The 22,631-nt window shown below is 37.5% G+C and overlaps 1 protein-coding gene across 4 annotated transcripts in view; it reads left to right on the top strand.

Annotated features, from left to right (window-relative positions):
* Positions 1–22,631, top strand: part of RDX (radixin) — a 107,307-nt gene that overhangs the window by 13,088 nt on the left and 71,588 nt on the right. For all 4 annotated transcript variants that reach the window (XM_055547836.1, XM_055547832.1, XM_055547833.1 and 1 more), the window contains 4 exons: positions 3,190–3,263; positions 11,068–11,151; positions 15,635–15,730; positions 16,269–16,543. In XM_055547836.1, coding sequence (XP_055403811.1) covers positions 3,252–3,263; positions 11,068–11,151; positions 15,635–15,730; positions 16,269–16,543 — 467 coding nt within the window. In that variant the 5' untranslated portion in view covers positions 3,190–3,251. The remainder of the gene's footprint in view (positions 1–3,189; positions 3,264–11,067; positions 11,152–15,634; positions 15,731–16,268; positions 16,544–22,631) is intronic.

The raw sequence follows: 22,631 nt of genomic DNA, 5'->3' as shown, positions 1-22,631 counted from the left end.
CTCCAATGCATGAGAGTGAAAAGTGAAAATGAAGTCGCCTAAAACCATATAAAAAATGAAATTAAAAAACTGGCAATTCATAAGAAGAAATTAACATCCGCAGTCAGTTGAGAAAAGGTAATACATTTTTTTCTCATTTTGATCAGCTAAACTGAAGGGACTTCCTAAGTGGTGCTAGTGGTAAAGAACCCACCTGCCAATGCAGGAGACTTAAGAGACACAGGTTCGATTTCTGAGTCGGGAAGATCCCCTGCAGAAGGAAATAGCAACCCACTCCAGTATTCTTGCCTGGAGAATCCTATGGACAGTTGGCGAGCTACAGTCCATAGGGTCACAAACAGTCGGACACGACTAGAGTGACTTAGCATACAAACTAAACTGAAAGTAGAGAGACTGGAAACACAACATTAAATACTTGATCCGGCTGGATCTAACATCAAATGCAAACATACTTTATTTTCATTTATATCTGGAACAATAAAAAAAGAAACTGACCAAGCACTAGATATAATGGAAATGAATTCTTTGACTGTAGTATATAATAAATGTAGACTCTGCCGCCAGGTCTCTAACCATTCTGTTTGAAAATTTAAAACTTAGTAGTGAGTAGAAATTATAATTGGATACTGAAGTACCTAGAGTTAAACAGTAATGACAGTGGTACAGAAAAACAGAAGAGTTTTAAATATAAGATATTTTTCCCCCTAGTTATCCCCCCCGAAAGGAGATTTAGATTTGTTTTCGTAGGAACTCATTGCAAGATGTTTTGTCTTAAGCATGGATGTACTGTTTAAGAAACTGACCTGAAATGCCTTTAGGACATATCAGTTTGGAAAGCTCATGGAGCTCATCTGGTAAGTGATTTAAGTGTAAAAACGAGGCTGAGAAGTTTAGAGGAGAACTGGTTTTTAAAAAGTCATTTAAAAATAACACACCTAGAATATAAAGTCCTACTAAGGTTTTATATAAGTGAGTAGTTGTGGCTTAAGATAAAAATTTTAGTGATAGAATCAAAAAGTACTTTATGTAATCTGGAAAACACCGTAACTTCAAAAATTTGATAAAGATGCTCATGTTTTAAAAATGTTTGAGGAATTTAGATTATTTTACATAATCAGATAATTATTTTAAAATAGTCTCAGTGGCAAAATAGGGAGATCACTTTAAATTTAGAATATCCTTATGGTGGGATGTATTTAGTTTGTGACCTTAATGCAGAAAGAAATTTCTGCATTTCTCTTATATTAGAAAAAAGATTGGAAATTACTTAGGTAGACTTTCAGTTTCAGGGATTAGAAAATTAGCCACAGAGTCAAAGCCAACTACTGAGAAGAAAAGTCATGATGAGAAGTAGGACAGAAATTAATAAAGCAGAGAAATAAGCAGATTGATAAAACTGAAAGCTTGTTTTTAGACCAATAAATGAAGCAAACTCCTGGCAAGATTAACTGATCAAAAAGGAAGACAAAATGGACAGTATTAGGAATGGAAAGGGGATCATCACTGTAGATGTAGTAGAGATATTAAAAAAACATAGGAAAGATATTACGAATATAGAAATATGTCACTAAGACTTGCAGAAAAAAACAGATTTGACTATGGGGTGTAGAGGTTTAAGCTGTGTTATAGACATGCTGAATTTGAGGTGTCATTTAGATGCTGAGCAAGCCAAGTTAGCTAAGCAAGACTAGAGATACAAATTTGGGAGTTACTAACTTATAAATGGGTGTCCCTGGTGGCTCAGATGGTAAAGAATCTGCCTGCATTGCAGGAGATGGTGTAAAAGGTTGGTTGTGCAGCTGTTTCAAGACCTGAGATGATCTGATAGTAGGGATTAAAAGGAGGATTTAGAAGTGGAAGCTAGGACTGAAGTACAGTAAAGTTCATGAAAGTAGGTGATCGTAGAGATGGAGTATCTGTCATTTCCTAGTTAAGAGTTAAGCAACAAGAGAGAGATGAGATAGTTCATGCTTCTCACTGAATTTCATACCCGATTGTATTAGGTGAGAAATTTCTCATGATGAAGTTCCCTCTGTAGGGAGGTTTATTAGCATGTGATCAGCTAAAATTTAGAGAAATGACCTTATTTTGATCCTTTGTTTTTATTTTAATTTGAAGAATTTTTGTTTTTATTAAAGTAGTATCTTAAAAGGGAGTTGATGCTTCTGACGTAGACTTCAGACGGGGGTGGGGAGGGCAAATATATTTTTTAAATTCAAAATTAATTGTATGCTTATCAGTAGTTCATAGTATAATGAATAAAAGTTCTTTACATATATTACTTGTATATAGTGATTTTCAGGTAATTATATACTACTTAAAATAGGTTTTCAAATTGGAATGATAATCAGTTTTTTTCTGGACAGTTAAATGGTTAAGAATGTTAGATCTTTTGGTAGTTTTATAGGAGGAAAACCCAATTTTGTTAATGTTTGTAAAAAAATTTACCCTAAAATAGCATGTTTTCCCTGGATTAAGATTTAGATCTGTTGCTTTAGTGGGTGAAGGTATAATTTAACGTTGATCTTAAGGACAGTTCTGTATTTTAGTGAGGGCCATTTGCTTGCTGGTGAGTAGCATGCCGGTTGCTAGCGTGGAGACTAAGGCTGTTTATATCCACCTTAGGTGAAAAAGTTACTCTTAACGTATTTGTCTCTACTTGGACTTTTAAACTTTCAAGGAGGAAAAATAATTTTCTTTAAAAATTTATCTTTGTGTAGTTTACATTAATCAGTATTTCCTTTTTTTGTCTTTTACAGCGTAGAAGAAAGGTTGAAAAGTGTTCTGGAGTTGATTTCTTTAGACTCTGAATCAGTCCTCTGCTGTCCCTCTCTACCAGTCTGGGCACAGGGGAGAGCCTGACTTGGAAAGAAAGAATTTGGGCTCTTAGTAATCTTTCCTTTGGGCTCTTAGTAATCTTTCCTTTTACTATGTGTTATCTGTAATTAAAAAAACTTTTGATAATCAAGATGCTTTTATATTTTATATAGTATGTTATTTGAGATGTGTGATATTTTAAATCACCAATGTAAGTATTTTTAAAGCATGAGAAATAATAGAAGACATTGAAAATCAGAATAAAATGAGAACTTAATTGTTAACATTTTAAAATGTGAGTTTAAAATTGTATTTAATCTGTACATTATTATATAAAAAAATAGATCAATTATGCTTTCTTTTCTTTAACAGACGTACAAGAAAATTCATAAAAGTGAAGAGTTTTTGAAGAGGGCGACAAAAAGAGAAGAAAAATGCCGAAACCAGTAGGTGTATTTTATTACTTTGACACTGCTTACTTAATGGCGTTAAGTTTCTTTTGGAACAAGGCGAAGTATTATGGTAGAGTTTTGGTGGGGGAAAAGGCACTGACATTACTGTTGTTTGTTTTAAATTTATGTGGCTGAAGTAATGTGTTATATGGGCCAGTGATAGAGGTTTAAGTATCACATATGTATTAAGATTACCATAGGTTGTGGGGTCAGACTTAGTTCTTATCCTCACCCTGCCACTTAATCTGACTGACCTTTGTTAGAGTCAGTCCTTCCTGGTCTTAATTTTTTCACATGTAAAATGGAGATGTAATTAGTTACGTGAGAGTCCGGTTAGGATTAGAAGATCCTGGTACATACACATTCAGTGCTCAGTAAAAAGTTACTTATTGTTAAAACAGGAGAACATGATGAGAGGTCAGAAGGATTCGTGCAGAATTAATTTTCTTGTAATTCTAGCTTTGATACTAGTGATAACAGTGCTGATGTTATATATAGTTGTGAAAATGAAAAGTGTTAGTCACTCAGTTGTGTCTGACTCTTTACAACTCCAGTGACTGTAACCTGCCAAACTCTTCTGTCCATGGGATTCTCCAGGCAAGAATACTAGAGTGGGTAGCTATTTCCTTCTCCAGAGGATTTTCTAGACCCAGGGATCAAACCCAGGTCTCTTGCATCGCAGGCAGATTCTTCACTGCCTGAGTCAGGGAAGCCCAAAGTCTTAGGTTTTTTATTTAAAGGCGTACATACAATAATTTTATTGTTTTATTATTATATAATTTGTGACTGAGGTTTATCTTTTTATCCTAGGGTCAGTGTTCCTTTTTTCATTTAACAAAATGTTTTTTTTCTTTTTTTTAATGAACTTTTTGGCCAGTTATTTTTTGAAGAAAATCATTGTTTTTTGGTTTTTTGAATTTTCTGGCATGAATGTCACTTTTGAATTACTTTTCAAGATTGAGCAGGTAAAAAGTGCATTGTTGGAGGGAGAGAAGAATAAAAAGATAAAAGGCATAATCAATAGAAAGCAAGGATTATGTTTTTCTCTATTTGCAGATGACATGATTATGTAAATAACCTGGAATTTGCAAAACAGCTATTAGAACTAATAACAGAATTTAGCAAGATTGTTGGACATAAGGTTTTATGTTTTTTAAAAATCAGTTTTATATACAAGCAGCAAAATTCAAAAAATGAAGTAAAAATTCCATTTGTAACAGCATCAAAAACATAAAATATTTAGGAATAAGTTTTTAGAAAGTGTTTAAAATCTCTACACTGAAAACCTTTAAGAAATTAAAAAGACCAAAGGATATAGAAAAATAAACATTGGTCATAGATATGTCTAGAGAATACTATTAAAACAGTTCTCTCCAAATGTATTGGTAGGTTGAATGTAATTCCAATCAGTTGAATCCCAGCAGTTGCATCCCTTTGGATAAAATTGACTAGCTCATAATGTTTATGGAACTACCAAAACTTATGTGGAATATTTAAAGCAATTTAGAAGAAAAACAAGGGTAGAACATTTATTTTCAAGAGACAAAAATAAGACAGTGTGGTATTGAAAAATGAGATAATAGGATCAGTGGAACAAAAGTATACCTACACATACATTCTTACTAAATATTTTTAACAAGATGTCACACGATTCACTGGGGAAATTAAATTCTTTTCAAGAAATGATGTTGTAGCAAAGAGTTACCCATACAGAAGATTGTGAATGTTAACCCTTATATCACAATTTACAGGCATCTAACTCTAAATGGATCATAAGCATAAATTAAAAGCCCCAAACTATAAAACTTATAGAAGAAAATAAAACATTTCTACAGTTGTGAGGTAAGCAAAGATTCTTTGATAATACACAAAGAGTTCATAGCATTTAAAAAAAAATTCATCAAAATTAAAAACTTCTGCTATTTGAAAAACACAGTAAGAAAATGAAAAGGCAAGGCAGAATGGGACAAAATAATTGTAGTATATTCTTTTAGAACTCTAATAAGACAACCCAGTTTTTAAAAAATGGGCCAAAACTTTGAGTAGATACTACACAAAAGAAACTTTACAAAAGAAGGTATATTAATAGCTAATAAACACTTGAAAAGATCCTCAGGGAAAAATAAAACTAGTGAGATACCACTTTATACTTACTAGAGGGGCTAAAATTAGACTGAAAAGACCATGTCTGTAAGGATGTGCATCAACTGGAACTCTGTTTCTGGTAGGAATGTGAAATTTACAGCTACTTTGGAAAACTGTTTGAATAAGTACAGGAGGCAGGGATCAAGACCATCCACAAGGAAAAGAAATGCAAAAAGACAAAATGGTTGTCTGAGGAGGCCTTAACAAATAGCTCTGAATAGAAGAGAAGCGAAAGGCAAAGGAGAAATAGAAAGATATATACCCATTTGAATGCACAGTTCCAAAGAATAGCAAGAAGAGATAAGAAAGCCTTTCTCAGTGAACAATGCAAAGAAATAGAGGAAAACAATAGAATGGGAAAGACTAGAGAGCTCTTCAAGAAAATCAGAGATACCAAGGAAACATTTCATGCAAAAATGGGCTCAATAAAGGACAGAAATGGTATGGACCTAACAGAAGCAGAAGATATTAAGAAGAGGTGGCAAGAATATACAGAAGAACTATACAAAAAAGATCTTCATGACCTAGCTAATCACGATGGTGTGATCACTCACCTAGAGCCAGACATCCTGGAATGTGAAGTCAAGTGGGCCTTAGGAAGCATCACCATAAATAAAGCTAGTGGAGGTGATGGAATTCCAGTTGAGCTATTTCAAATCCTAAAAGATGATGCTGTGAAAGTGCTGCACTCAATATGCCAGCAAATTTGGAAAACTCAGCAGTGGCTACAGGACTAGAAGAGGTTAGTTTTCATTCCAACCCCACAGAAAGGCAATGCCAAAGAATGCTCAAACTATTGCACAATTGTACCCATCTCTCAAGCTAGCAAAGTAATGCTCAAAATTCTCCAAGCCAGGCTTCAACAGTACGTGAACTGTGAACTTCCAGATGTTCAAGCTGGATTTAGAAAAGGCAGAGGAACCAAAGATCAAATTGCCAACACTGGATCATCGAAAAAGCAAGAGAGTTCCAGAAAAACATCTACTTCTGCTTTATTGTGGAGAAGGCAATGGCACCCCACTCTGGTACTCTTGCCTGGGAAATCCCATGGACGGAGAAGCCTGGTAGGCTGTAGTCCATGGGGTCACGAAGAGTTGGACACGACTGAGCAACTTCACTTTCACTTTTCACTTTCATGTACTAGAGAAGGAAATGGCAAACCACTCCATTATTCTTGCCTGGAGAATCCCAGGTACAGAGGAGCCTGGTGGGCTGCCATCTTTGGGGTCGCACAGAGTCAGACATGACTGATGTGACTTAGCAGCAGCAGCTGCTTTATTGACTATGCTAAAACCTTTGACTGGGTGGACCACAACAAACTGGAAAATTCTGAAAGAAATGGGAATACCAGACTACCTGACCTGCTTCTTGAGAAATCTGTATGCAGGTCAGGAAGCAACAGTTAGAACTGGACATGGAACAACTGACTGGTTCCAAATAGGGAAAGGAGTACGTCAAGTCTGTATATTGTCACCCTGCTTATTTAACTTACATGCAGAGTACATCATGAGAAACACTGGGCTGGATGACACCACCTTTATGGTAGAAAGTGAAAAAGAACTAATGAGCCTCTTGATGAAAGTGAAAGGAGAGTGAAAAAGTTGGCTTAAAACTCAACATTCAAAAAACTAAGATAATGGCATCTGGTCCCATCTCTTCATCCCAAATAGATGGGGGAAAATTGGAAATATTGACAGATTTTATTTTCTTAGGCTCCAAAATCACTGCAAAGGGTGACTGCAGCCATGAAATTAAAAGATGGCTTGCTCCTTGTAAGGAGTGAAAGTGAAAGTCGCTCAGTCATATCCGACTCTTTGCGACCCCATGGACTTAGGCCATGGAATTCTCCAGGCCAGAACACTGGAATGGGCAGCTATGACAAATCTAGATAGTATGTTAAAAATCAAGGCTATCACGTTGCTGACAAGGATCCGTCTAGTCAAAAGCTGTGCTTTTTCCAGTAGTTATGTACAGATGGGAGAGTTGCACCATAAAGACGGCCGAGTACTGAAGAATTGATGCTTTTGAATTGTGGTGTTGGAGAAGACTCTCTTGAGAGTCCCTTTGACAGCAAGGAGGTCAAACCAGTCAATCCTAAAGGAAATCAACCCTGAGTATTCACTGGAAGACCTGACGCTAAAGCTCCAATACTCCAGCCACCTGATGCAAGGAGCTGACTTCGTTGGAAAAGACCCTGATGCTGGGAGAGATTCAGGGCAGGAGAAGGGGGCGACAAAGGGATGAGATGGATGGATGGCATTACCAACTTAATTGTGGTGAGCAAACTCCAGGAGACAGTGAAGGACAGGGAATCCTGGCGTGCTGCAATCCATGGTGTTTCAGAGTCTGACACAACTTAGCGACTGAACAACGGAATTACTCTTAGAATCAAATGAAACAGCTCTGATGTTAGCCTTCTGGGCCTTTTTTAAACAAACATGTAAGTAGACTTTTCTGAAAAGCCTACTTGATGTTTTTTGTGTTAACATCTGATAGGTTTATTCTTGTTATATTTAAGTTAATATCTTAACATTTTCTCAGTTTTAATTTCTAATGTGAATATGGGTAGAGAACTCACATAAAAGCTTTTTGGGAAGAGCATAAGGAGATCCTGAGACTTTGAAATTGGAGAAATTCTAACCTAGGGCATTATTATTGTCTTTTTAGTTAAAGGTAATTTACTGTTCAGAGAAGCTTGGTGGGCTGCAGTCCATGGGGTTGCAGAGTTGGTGAGATTAATTCAGATCCACCCACAATAATTTTACTATCTTAAGATCAACTGATTAGTAACCTTAAGTACATCTTCAAGATCTCTTTTATCATGTAATGTTAATGTAATCATGGGAGTAAGTTGTAGGGGTTGGGGGAAGTCATGAGGGCTGTCTTACAATTCTGCATATACACATAAGAAAATGTTCCAACTTCATTAGGAATCAAGAATCTGTGTATTAATAACATACTGAGATATCAGCTTATACCTACTAGATTGTTAAACATTAGCAAATCTGATAACTACTAGTGAACATACAAAGCAGCAGCAATTCTTATTCACTGTTGGTGGGAGTGTAAATTGATGCTGTCATGTTAGAAGAAAATTCAGCATTACATTGTGAAGTAGAAGGTGTGTACTTGGTCACCCAGGGATTCTCCTGAGTTATACTTATAGAGGAACTCAGACACTTGTAGTAGGAGACATGTTCAAGAATGTTCACAGCAGTTTTGTTCTTAAAAACCAAAAAATTGGAAACAATTTAATGTCAATTGATAGGAAAATGATAAATGAATTACTCTCTAGTCACATAAAGATGAGTGAATTGCAACTACTAACAAAAACACCAATGAATCTTAGAAATATAACTGAAAAGGCAAATTATAGTTTAGCAAAATTTTTGTTTAAACCTTTTATTGAATTAGAATATATAAAAAAATAGAATATGCATATGCAAAAGAATATATATGCTGCTGATGCATTTTCATAAAGTAAATACATATTGTAATCGTTGTCCACATCAAGGAAGACTTTATTAGCAAGTACTATACAATTTTAGAAAGATCCCCTGGAGAAGGAACAGACAACCTGCTCAAGTATTCTTACCTGGAAAATCCCATGGACAGAGGAGCCAGGCAGACCACATACAGTCCATGGGGTCACAAGAGTCAGACACGACTTAGCAACTGAACAACAACAAAACAGCTAAAAATCAAAAACTAAATAATATTTTACCATAGATACCTACATTTGTGATAGAACTATTGTTTTTTAAAAAAATTAAGAGGATCACAAACAGAAAATTTAGGTTAGTGCTTATTTGTGGGGATTGAAACCCATTCCAGTGTTCTTGCCTGGAGAATCCCATGGACAGAGAAGCCTGGTAGGCTGCAGTCCATGGGGTCACACAGAGTTGGACATGACTGAAGCGACTTGGCAGCAGCAGCAGTGGGGATTGGGGTTCCAGAAATTCACAAAGAAGAAATATACTGGTGACACTGCTTTGTCATTTCTAGTTTTAAAGTTGAATGGTAGATTTATGGGTAAAGGAAAACACTTTGGTAATTCAAAATATTCTGATACCCAATGGGTGGGTTTTCCATACCAGTCAGTTCCGGAGTTCTCTGTGGATACCAGTTGTGTGTCCTGCAGTTTAATTTATTCTGATGCGCTACCCAGAGTTAACGCAAACCCCAGAGATAAGGGCCCAGACCACTAGACTGCTGAAGCTAATCACAGGTAATGCGTGTGACTGTCTCTCCTGACTAACTTGCCTAAGGTTTGGAGATTCCCGCAATCCCTTCTTCAGGTTCTGTAATATGCTATAACAGCTCACAGAACTCAGGGAAGCACTTTACTGCTGTTACTGACTGGTTAATGTAAAGGGAACTATAAAGAACATGGATGTAGAGGGTGAGGTCCAGAAGGATCCTGAGGGAAGTAGCTTCTTTCTGTCTTTGTGGAGTTTGCGATGCACCACCCTGTCAGCAAGTGGGTGCGTTCTGAACCCCTTTGTTTAGGGTTTTATGGAGTTCCATTTCATAGGCATGATTGATTAAATCATTGGACCTTGGAGATCAGCTCTCCTTCCTTCTCATTCACTCTCCTGGGTAGTTGGGATGGGTGGCTGAAAGGTTTACTCCTCTAATGGCATGATTGGTTTCTCTGGGTGCTGGCCCCCATTCTGAAGCTATTAGGGTCCATCTAGAGTCACCCATTAGCATAAACTCTGGTATGATTGAAAGGAGCTTGTTGTGAATAACAGAAAATCCTCTCACATCTATCACTCAGCGAATTTAAAGGATTTTAGGAGCTCTGCTGGGAACCAGGATAAAAACCAAATATCATTGTCTATATATGTTACATACATTTTATGTGTATTAATATTTCCTAAAAGATTATTATAAAGAAGGAGCTCTAAAAGGTATTTTTGATTGGAGAAAGTATTTCAGATAAAAGTACATGTGCAGAGGTACATGTGGTTTTTAGAATGAGTTAAAGATAAGGGGAAATAAGTCTGATTTAGAGTTCTAATAGTGTGAGTTAAAAGATAAGTTTTTACTATGCCATGGTGGATTCTAGGTGAAGATGCTATTCTGGAATAAAAATTACTTTGGTTAAGGCATGTTACATTTTTGGTGAGATATCTACCTAGGAAGTTATTTACACATAAAAATCAGAATTTGAAAAAGTCTAGCAAGTAAAAGGCAATAGGTGAATGCTTTTTATAAAGTAAAGAATACATTTACAGTATAAATAAAACAATATTTGATTTTTGTGTCAAAAGAAATATGGACTAGTGAACATTCAAAGAATTTGGAGTTGTACATCAGTTAAATACCTGCCCTGCTTTTTAATATCTGTGTGTTCTTGGGCAAGTGACAGAGAGTTTTCTATATAAATGAATACTAATGTGGAAATGCACATATCTCCTGGTATTGTTGCAGATGCTAAATAAGAATGTGAAAAGCACCAGACCTGGCACCTAATGTATGTTAAGTATTCAATAAATCAAAAATAAAAATAAATCAAACTATCACTTTAATAAAGAAAATATTAGGTACATTGAGTTGTTTTTTAATTGCTTAAATATTTTCTCATGCCTGACATTATACTTAAGTATTTTCTTTTTTCTGCTGATTATACCTTTTGTTTTCATTGCAGATCAATGTAAGAGTAACAACGATGGATGCTGAGCTGGAATTTGCCATTCAGCCCAACACAACTGGCAAACAGCTTTTTGACCAGGTATCATTCACTACATGAAGTATGCAATTTTGACACCATAGTGTGCATGCTATTGCATACTTTTTCTGTTTTTCTATACCTTTACTTAAAATGCTACAATGTAGCATTTGAAATTTTTCACAGTACTTGTTCAGATATTTTGAACAACTGTAGGGATAGTCTTTCTCATTTCTAGATTTGAGAGATGGGACTTTTAAAAAATAATTATTAGCACGTGTTTATTAAACATCTGATATGAAAATCGTTGTAATGAGGACTAAAAGGAATTCAGTGATATTCTCCATAGTCCATGAGTGGAATAGGTGTTGATCCTAGACAGAGGATGTAAACGAGCAATGGGCTTGTATACCCAATGCACAGAAAGTCAGACTCTTAACAGCGAGAGTTTGCAGTGGAATAAGGGTTTATTGTAAGGCACCAAGCAAGGGAGTGGGAGACAAGTCTCAGATCCAGTCCAACTTGGTCTTTGAGTTAGAGGTTTTTTACAGAAGGGAAAGAACAGAGAAGCTGGGGTTAATCATCATGTGATATTTCTGTGACATTTCTTAATTGTAGTTTTGGTTTGGTTAGTCAGGATATCTCTGGTTTTGTTACCTGAGGGTCTCTTAGCTTATCTCGCCCTGGAGAAGTAACCTGTGTGTTAATGATGATACATGATGATACAAGGGCAGTTTTACTACATTATTGGTATTAACAACAATGGCAGCAGTTTTGGCCATCTGACTCTGGTTGATTAGTGTTCAGTTAGCACAGGATTAAGGTCAGAGGGGACAAGAATGGGAGTAAAGTTGGATAGAGAGATTAATCATAAACTCGGCAGGGGAACTTGGGTTTCAAGGAGATGGCAGGAGCAAAGGCATAAACTATAAATAGGGCCCTGATAGCAGTTTGATGTCGTAGGCTCATAATATGCTAGCCTGGAGTTAGAACATGGATGTCATGTTAAAGAACTTGAACTATTGATTTTATCTTTTTTATTACTCTTGAGTGCACACTTGAGCCACCCTGGGGAGCTTTAAAGAGAAAAATAAAGCAGTGCCTGGAAACCACCTCTAGAGATTCTGTTTGATTGTCTAGGACCTACTCTAAACTATTAGTACTTTTATTGAGGCTCCCCAGGTAATGCTGTATATAATGATTTAAGTAGTCAAGTTGTATTGAGAAAAGGAGGAACGAGATTGGTGACTAGGGGTCAGGTGTTTAAGAAGTGAATTGATTGCAGAAAGGAGGAGGTAGCTTTTACATGAACTTTTACAAGAACTTTTACATGAACTTAGGATCAGGAGAGCAGTAGTCTGTGGTCATGCTAACTATTGACCTTAGAAAATGGGAGAGTTCCTGGTATTACAGCAGTGAATAACATACTAATTACCTCCTGATCCCGAGTAATGATGACATAAAAATTCAAAACTCCTGGGAAGTTGTTTCTTCCCTTGACTAGGTAATAAACTTAATCTACTAATTAGATAATTAATGAACTTGAACGGCCAGATAAAATCTTTTTGGAGATGAAAGGATTTTTTTTGTTGTGAGCAATTTTTTAAGGCAACATCGTAAGCAATTGCATGCAATTTACATTATAGATATTTTACTTTTGTGAACTCATACTTCTGTTGATTCTTCTAGGTCTCATGTTTGTAAGTACATAAGCTGTCTTGAATAAAAATGTGGATGGAGTTAGCATTTACTGTACTCAGCAAATTGAAATGTTATTTATAGTGAGCAAAATGTTTTGTGTTAGTCAAAAACAAATTAGCACATGGGCCTTTTTGGTATTGGATAGTGAGAAATAAAATATTTGTTTTTTTTTTTCTAAGCAGAATTGCTTTAGTTTATTTAGATATCAGGGAAAAGGAAACTACATGTTTTATGATGCAGTAATGTGTAGTTTTTGAAAAACATGGGCCCTGGAACCACACTGCTAGAGGTGGAGTCCCAGATGTTGCTGTTTGACTTCATACAAATTACTTTCTTTGTCTCATTTTTCTCATTTATACAAATGAGGATGGTGGTAACATTATTCCTTCAGAGGGTTTTTGTCAGAATTAATTGAGACTTCATGTAAACTGTGTAGAACAGTGTTTGATACACACACACACACTTACACACACACACTTCATATTGTAAATGAAAAGATCTAAGTTAAAGAGCATTGCTATCTGTTACGGCCTTTCTCAGCAGTTACTTCTTGTAGTCCCTGTTCTGTATCTTGACAACTTGAGCCCAAATTCCAGATCCAAATCTGGTGTTACCTTGGGTGAAGTTGAGTATATGGGTGAGCTGGCTGTCAGGTCAAGGTCAGTAGGTTCAGGGTCAGACCAGCAGACCTAGGGGCAGGAGTTCTCTCAGATGAATCCACCTGTAGCAAACCCTCACTTCTGATTAGGATGTCAGCTTGAAGCCGTCTGCCATGTGGAGGGGCTCTGGTTGAGTTTGTGAGGTCCTTTGGTTTGCTACCTGCTGACTTTCTTCACTGGCCTCCTCTTCCAGCTTCTGCATGTGAGACTATAATAGTACTACCCCCAGGAGTACTCAGCATCATCTGTTACAGTGCAAGAAAAAATACTAAAATGTTTGTTTGTATTTTTATCTTTCTTTTAATTTTTTAGGATGCGCTTTCTGATATATTAATGTGATAGCATATGTATAACTTATAAATAAATATACATATGTTGTAGTTATGTGCCCAAGACTTTCAGAAATAGGGAAAGATGGAGCTTGTTAAAGGAATTTCCCAACTGTGGTCTCTTATTTTTCTGGTGTGTGTTGTGCCAGTCTGAATTTAAGAGGCTGTCCCTTGTGCTCCTCTGGCAGATCCCTTTTGTACTTAGCAGTGTTGTGACTCACAGAAAGCCTGGAGACAAAACTGAGGCTTGCTGCTTTGGTGCTGCTCTTGACATTTCTTGTTTTTGCCACTCTGAGCTGAAATGTTTTCTGTGGCTGTGGTGGGACAACCTGTCTTTTGCCAAAGTTAAATTATCTGGGATCTCCTTTGTCCACATTCAAGTTTTGGTTGTTTGGCATTGATCAGCTTTTGCTGTCACTGTGGATATTTATATACCATATCATTCAGACAATTCTCTCTCTCTTTTTTTTTTTAAGTGGTAACCTTTCCTTGCACAGCTAAATTTTTTTTTTCCACAGCTAAAATTTTTTTCTTATTTTTACTTTTTGTGTCATTTCAGTGAAATTTTTTCAAGAGGGAAAGTAAACTGAAGGGTTGCATTTACTATCTTGAAACCAAAAGCCTGGCATGTTTTTAGATTTTTATTTTAAAAGAAATATTTATTATTTGTTTTAAACCAAGAATGTTTACTAAAGAACTAATGTTGAATCTTTTTGTAAAGTCCTAATAAACTCTCACCTCCCTCATTTTAAATTCAGAGTTAAAAATATGATTTTGTTGGCATAATCCCGAGTGTGAGTTAATAATCCTAGCTTACCACTTTCAGTTCAGTTCAGTCGCTCAGTCGTGTCCGACTCTTTGCGACCCCATGAATCGCAGCACGCCAGGCCTCCCTGTCCATCACCAACTCCCGGAGTTCACTCAGACTCACGTATTCTTGAGTACCTACCACAAGCTAGTCATTCTTGGAAATGACATGAATATTAAGATGAATAAGGCAGTAATCTTTGTCCTTAGTTTTAAACAGCCAAGGAATGTAAATAGACACTGTACTAATAATAATTAATTATGATAAAATAAGTGTTTAAGCAGCAGTATAAATAAAGTACTGTGGAGTTACTAAGGACCAAGTGATTAATTTTGTCTAGATGATAGGAAAGCTTCATTCACAGAAGCATGTTAGTTGAGCTGGGCCTTGAGGAATACATTATTTAACAGGTGGTAAAAGTACAGGAGAAAAGCAAAGAAAAATAAAAGTACAGAAGGAACATTCTAGGGAGGGGAAGAAGCATGAGCAAAGCTATAGAAGGGTAAAATTTATGGCATGTTCCAAGAATGGTTTCTTGCTCAGTGAGAGTAGAACATAGAATATATGATGCTGAGTGAAGGTAGGTAGGAATGGAGGTGAAAGCAGCAGCTGGATAGCCTGAGGCACGGCATTTACATGTCCTCAGAGAGTCTTATTACCAAATGATACTATTTGTTTGGGCTGCTTGATAGTATAGTTTGGGTTAGGGGCAGTGATAAATTGAAATAGGAAAGTGGGGTTAAGATAGCTCTGTATCTTTTCCCCAGATTCTTCTTTTTATCTGTTAGGGTCATGTTGGCAGATGAGAAGGAAAAGGGCATACAGAAGAGTGGATCAGATAAGATTGAAATGACATTATGAAATTTAATAAAACCTGAACTTAAATTTTTAGGAATATTCCTTTAATTAGTATGTTAAATTTAGGAAAGATCTTTACTGTAGCAAAGGAATAAACCTATAATTTCCATGTGGTTTTGTTCTTCCTTTGAAGTATAGTGCCTTCTGATTACAATGTGAGTGCTGAACTGAAATAAACTTTTTTTTTTAAGGTGGTGAAAACAGTTGGTTTGCGTGAGGTCTGGTTTTTTGGGCTGCAGTACGTGGACAGCAAGGGCTATTCTACATGGCTTAAACTAAATAAGAAGGTAAAGTGTTATGATAACATGTCTAGCTAATAATTAAGTTGCTTTGAAGTTAATTTTGATCATGTTAAATCAGTCAGACTGAGCCAGAAAAACTCAGAGTCTAACTGATTTTAAACCTCTTTTTATAGTTATCTCTGTGAATCATTAGAAGTGTCATGTCTTTTAATTTACTAAGGTACCATCACCATATCATCATCATCTTCAAAAAAAGAAATGTTCATTTTTTTCCTATTTGAAAACTCAGCAGTAAGAAATACTATAAGGTATTGCTAAGTACTTTGATCTTAATTTAAACATCTTCAGGATAAGTTGCTCTGGAGAAATTTCAATTAGGTTATTAATTAGGATCTGTGAGTTATCAGTCACATTCATAAGCATGGCATCTTTTTCTCACATTTATTACAGGTTTAAAATCTTAATAGATTTAGAATCTTATGTTTTATATCCTATTTTGTACCAAAAGAGAATATTATGTGACTATGGTCAGTTATTGTGAACCTAAGATTTTTATTGACTATACTTGAAATTACTATTACAGGTGACACAGCAAGATGTTAAAAAAGAGAATCCTTTGCAATTCAAATTTAGAGCTAAATTCTTTCCTGAAGATGTTTCTGAGGAGTTAATTCAAGAAATAACCCAGAGACTTTTTTTCTTGCAAGTTAAAGAAGCTATATTAAATGATGAGATATATTGTCCACCAGAAACTGCAGTTCTTTTGGCTTCCTATGCTGTCCAAGCCAAGTATGGAGATTATAATAAAGAGATTCATAAACCAGGCTACCTGGCTAATGATAGGCTCCTCCCCCAGCGGTAAGTGAAGCATGCTTTTACACTATAGTCTCTGAAAAATCATGTTTTAGAAGTTTGTAAATGGTTGTGTTTTTTATTTTTTTATATTTTTAAGTTGCCAGTTGGGTTAGAGTATACTTTTTAAAAGTTATGACCCAGAAGCTACATAGATTTATGTGCTCTGTAATTACTTAAACATTTTGTCTCTTCTCATTCTCACAGATAAGCAGTAAGTAGAGGCAGTGATAATTTGGGCTTGAGGAGGCATGACTGTTGCTGCTTATTAGTAAAAATTCTCATGCAGGTAGACCGTTGCTTAATAAATGTTTTTGAAAATAATAAGTTCCAGGCTACATTTCCTCCATAGAATTAAAATTAAATTTCTGACATTCCAAAAGACTTTTTAAACTTGGTTATTGGACTCTTAGTCTAGTGCTCTGTTCTCATCTGCAGCATACTACTGTCTGTTCTGAACTCAGGTCTGTTCCCCAGATGCAGGAAAGCCAATCTACTGACATGTTTGTGGTGAAGGAAAGTACACCATTTATTGCAGGGTACCAAACAAGGGAGTGAGAGACAAGTCTCAGATCCACTCCCACCTGATCTTTGAGTTAGGTGCTTATTAAAGGGAAAGAACAAAGAGGCTAGAATTAATCATTGTTTTGTGACAGCTTGGGAGTCAGAAGTCTGTGGTTTAAGATTCTCTGGCTAGGTGGCTCGTGACTTGGGGGTCTGCCAAGTAACCTGAGTTTGTACATTAATGCTGATATCTATAACAGCAATTTTAGTATAGTAACGTTAATAGTGATACTGACAACAGCAGCTTTAGTCATCTGGCTGTTGGTTGATTAGCGTTCAGTTAGCACAGGATTGAAGTCAGAGGGGACAAGGAAAGGCAAAAAAGTTTTGCATGTAGAGATTAATAAAAAACTCAGTAAGAGAATTTGGTTTAGGCAGACTTGGTTTCAGTATAACAGTTATTTCACAGCAGCATGCTACAGGAAAGCATCATTAGCAGGCCTTGATTTTAAATGCTGATTCTACCCTTTGCTAATTATGTGGCCTCAGGTATATAACCTACAGTCTCTGAGCCTTAATGTCTCACTCTGCACAGTGAGGGTAACAGTTTTGCTCTGTCAGCCTTATGTTTATAATTACAGTTCATGAACTGTGTGCTTTACAGTTTTAATTGTAAAGTGTGATACAACTGTTAGTTGGTAGTAGTATTTATAAAATTTAGAAATTACATCAAATATTACTTTTAAACATTTCAGTTCTTAATGGTAGTAGTATACATGACCCTGATATTAGAATGTAGATAGGGATTTTTCTTTAGAATCCAGAGAAATTATTACTATTTGCACAGATTCCTGAATTTTAAAATTTCTATTTAAAGGCAAAACTGCATATTATTAACCTAAAATTGAAGTTCTCTATCACTTCCTCATAATATTTAAGCTCTTAAGTGTAATTTATTTTTTGTAGGTACTAAATGTGAAGAAATCAAAACTACTTTATGTCTACTTTTATTATTAAATTCCTTTGGTTGTAGCATTAACAATTTTGGTTAGTAAATTATATTCTGTTGCCATATGCTTTATAGGTACCATTAAGTACAGTAGGTTTAGTAATTGATCATTAAATGTTATGTACTGTTCTGCTCTTTAATATTATAACAGTAATAGTTATAATAGTATATAGTATTCACTGAAAGAATCAGGAGTATGAGATACTTGTTAGTCTGTTTATAATTATTGGTCCAACCCAAAATTCAGTGTCTCAGATTTTTTAAGCATTGAATTGAGTAATTGATTACTAGTGTAGTAGAATGGTGATGGCACCCCACTCCAGTACTCTTGCCTGGAAAATCCCATGGACGGAGGAGCCTGGTGGGCTGCAGTCCATGGGGTCGCTGAGGGTTGGACACGACTGAGCGACTTCACTTTCACTTTTCACTTTCATGCATTGGAGAAAGAAATGGCAACCCACTCCAGTGTTCTTGCCTGGAGAATCCCAGGGACGGGGGAGCCTGGTGGGCTGCCGTCTGTGGGGTCGCACAGAGTCGGACACAACTGAAGTGACTTAGCAGCAGCAGCAGCAGCAGAATTGCATTTCAGATGCGTTGGGTTTTTTTTTTTTTTTAATTTAAAAAATTATTATTTTTTTTAAACTTTCTGTTTTGTATCAGAGTATAGCTGGTTAACAACATAGTGATAGTTTCAAGTGAACAAAGAAGGGACTCAACCATACATATACACGTATCCATTCTCCCCAAACTCCCCTCCCATCCAGGCTGCCATGCTACATTGAGCAGAGATCCATGTACTATACAGTAGGTTCTTGTTGGTTATCCACTTAAATGTAACAGTGTATACATGTCCATCCCAAACTCCCTAACTATCCCTTCCTCCCAGCAACCATAAGTTTGTTCTCTAGGTCTGTGAGACCTAGAGAAACCCAATCTATTTAGGAAGAAGAAAGATAGCACGTGCTGCTCAAGATTTGGTTTTTAACTTTGAAGGTCCAGTCAGGTGTCCTTCAAGTTGTTAGTCTCAGGAGGATTCATTCAGGTTATCTAAGTTTAAAAGAAATCCATAATGTCAGAATATTAAGCTTTTAGTTTAGAATGGAGTAGATACTCTTAGTCATTGATTTTATTCCATGTATGAAAGTGAAAGTTGCTCGGTCATGTCTGACTCTTTGCGACCCCATGGACTGTCCATGTAATTCTCCAGGCCAGAATACTGGAGTGGGTATCCTATCCCTTCTCCAGCAGATCTTCCTGACCTAGGGATCAAACCGGGGTCTCCTGCATTTTAGGGGGATTTTTACCAACTGAGCTGTGAGGGAAGCCAGATTTCATGTATAGTATATAACACACTTTTATCACTTAAATGCCTGGGGGAAAATTAGTAATCAGGTTATTTGGTGAACCTAAATCAAATACCTAAATTTAATGATTTTGATGGATATTTATAATCCTTGTATTGAAAAACCCAGATAAACAATCTGGTCTCCCACAGTACAGTTTAGCAGTCTGCTGATAGGAATAGTCAGCCCCACAAGATACTATCCCTCTCTTTTGAAAAGAGCTAGATATGCATGTTTTTCTGTACCAGGTTTCTGACTTGGGTATCTGGGTGGTTTGCAATAGCTTTTCAAGGTGAGAAGGAACCCATTTCATAGAAGGAAAATGTCAGTTTTGAACCTATTGACATCTCCAGTGTAAGAGCAGTTTTAGTAGAGCATTGGTGGTTGAAGCCAAATTGTGGTAGAGTGGGGGCAGTGATGTGAGGTGTAGCAATAAAGGACAGTAAATAGAAACAGTTCCCGAAAGAAATTTGGCTGTGATAAAGAAAAAAACTAAGAGGAGGGAAGCATGGGTTTAAAGTGTTCTTTAAAAGATGGAAAATTATTAATTCCTTTATTCACTCTACAAATTTTTGCCTCTTCTGTTTTGGCACTGGGCATAATTGGTGAGGAACATGGATGTGATTGTTGCGTGCTTCATGCAAATAAGTATACTGTTGTGCCTCTCTTTTTTGTGCTTTGTTTTATTGTGTACTGTAGGTACTGTGTTTTTAACAAATTGAAGGTTTGTGGCAGCTGGCATCAAGTAAGTCTGTTAGCACTATTTTTTTTTAACAGCTTTAGCTCACTTCATGGATCTCTATCAGGTTGAGGCTTCTTGCAATATTTCAAACCCTCCAGTAGCAAAATGATTATGACATTCTGAAGGCTCAGATGGTGGTTACCTTTTTTTTTTTTTCAACAATAAAGTATTTTTAAATTTTAGTATATACATTGTTTCTATGGAGAGAATGCTGTTGCACACTTAGTATAGTACAACCATAACCTCTGTATGCACTAGAAAACTGAAAATTTTGTGTAACTTGCTTTGTTGAGGTGGTCTGAAAATGAACCGAAAATATCTCTGAGATGTGCATGTATCTGGTAATATAGATAGGCAGGGATGATAAATGATAAAGTGAGAAAATATTTCCTAAGAAAATAGACAAATAAGTCATTTAAAGGGATTTCCAGGCGGCGCGATAGTAAAGAATATCCACCTGCCAATGCAGAAGACACAAGAGACGTGGGTTGCACCCCTGGGTCAGAAAGATTCCCTGGAGAAGGAAATGGCAACCCACTCCTGTTTTCTTGCCTGGGAAATCCCATGGACAGAGGAGCCTGGGGGGCTACAGTCATGGGATCGCAGACTGGGATATGTCTTAGCGTGTGTGCATGCACATACATGCACAAGTCATTTAAAGGCACATGGGCACATGTATGTGCACGCACATACATATACACATGTGCACGTGTATGTGCACACACATACATGCACAAGTCGTTTAAATCAAATAGATTTAAATCCAAGGTGAAACATTAACCTTATCATGAAGAAAAGACTCCTTTTTTTCTGGACAGAAGATTTAACTTCCCCACCCACCCCTCAGTAATTGTTTTTTTTTTCCTTTTAATTTTTTTTTCAAGTTTTTTATTTTTATTTTTGGCTGTACTGAGTCTTTGTTACTGTGCACAGGCTTTCTCTAGCTGTGGCACGTGGGGGCTACCCTCTAGTTGTGGTGTCTGGGTTTCTTATCGAGGTGGCTTCCCTTGTTGCAGAGGACAGGCTCTAGGGCATGTGGACTCAGTAGTTGCAGGCTGTAGAGTCATTTAGAGTCAGTTTTTTGGCAGGGGTGAGATTTAATAATCACTTTATTCCATGCACTAGGGACTCTGGAAGGGACTAGGGCTGGGCTGAGAGCAGAGAAGGTACAATCCTAGAGGAAGGAGGGCAGCGAGAAGGACAGAAACCAGGGAAATATGTATTATATAGATGCTCTAATTTTATAGACCATATCTCACCCGCATGTGACCACTACCCTCCCCAGCACCTCTTCACCCGGATGCTGGGTCACCCTCGGGCTAGAGTCTCTTCCCCAGTCCCCACCCACCCCCCAAAGCTCAGGGCCAAGGTCTCCAGAAAGCTCATGGTGGGGCCCTGGGGCCCTGTCTTATCTTTGAGGCCTGAGGCGCCGGCGGCAGCAGTCTGGTAAGGGGACCTGGTGCTCCGGAATGCCCGGCTCTGGGGGCAGGGTCCAGCCCACACGCAGTATGGGCCGGGCTGAGGAGGCCTTAGTGCACCGGGAACGGTGGTGAGCGCTGGACCAGGCGCTGGGGGTGCCGAGTCCAGCAGGAGGCACGGCGCTTGGGGCCTTGACCAATGAGTTTCGGCCAGGGCGGCCTGGGGCGCAGAGAACTCTGCAGCACAGGGGAGAGCTGGGTGCTGGTGGCCTATGGCCAGGCTGGCGATGTGCGCGAAGGCCCCCGGGCAAAGCAGGCACTTGGCGGAATCCGGACAAGTGGCCCCTGACTAGCGCCTCAGCTTCCTGGACTGGGGACAGGGAACCCTGAGGGCTCTACCTGGCTTCCACTGCCTCAGATAGCCCACAGCGAGCTGCACTAGGGCTCAGTAGTTGTGGCCCACCGGCTTAGTTGCCTCACAGCATGTAGGATCTTCTCCGCCCAAGAATCAAACCTGTGTCCCCTGCTTTGACAGATGGATTCTTAACCACTGGACAGTGAGGGAAGTTCTCTTTTTTTTTAATTTTTATTTTATATTGGGATATTGAATTTACAGTGTGTTACTTTCAGTGTACAGCAGAGTGGTTCAGTTATACATAATATATGTCTATCCTTTTCCATATTCTTTTCCAAAGTGGGAATTTTTAGATACCTGCAAACCAGTCGTGCAGATTAATAATACATTATATAGAATGGAAATGAAGGAGATTTGAGATGCTTAATATAAAAAGCCAGAACATAAATCTTCAGATCAGTTCAGTCGCTCAGTCGTGTCCAACTTTTTGCGACCCCATGAATCACATCATGCCAGGCCTCCCTGTCCATCACCAAGTCCCAGAGTTCACTCAAACTCATGTCCATCGAGTCGGTGGTGCCATCCAGCCATCTCTTCCTCCGTCGTCCCCTTCTCCTCCTGCCCCCAATCCCTCCCAGCATCAGGGTCTTTTCCAGTGAGTCAACTCTTCGCATGAGGTGGCCAAAGTATTGGGAGTTTCCGCTTCAGCATCAGTCCTGCCAG

The sequence above is a fragment of the Bubalus kerabau genome, chromosome 15 (assembly GCF_029407905.1).
Source record: "Bubalus kerabau isolate K-KA32 ecotype Philippines breed swamp buffalo chromosome 15, PCC_UOA_SB_1v2, whole genome shotgun sequence".
NCBI lineage: Eukaryota > Metazoa > Chordata > Mammalia > Artiodactyla > Bovidae > Bubalus > Bubalus kerabau.
Note: the sequence above shows the minus strand (reverse complement) of the source record. Positions and strands in the feature narration are given on the sequence as shown.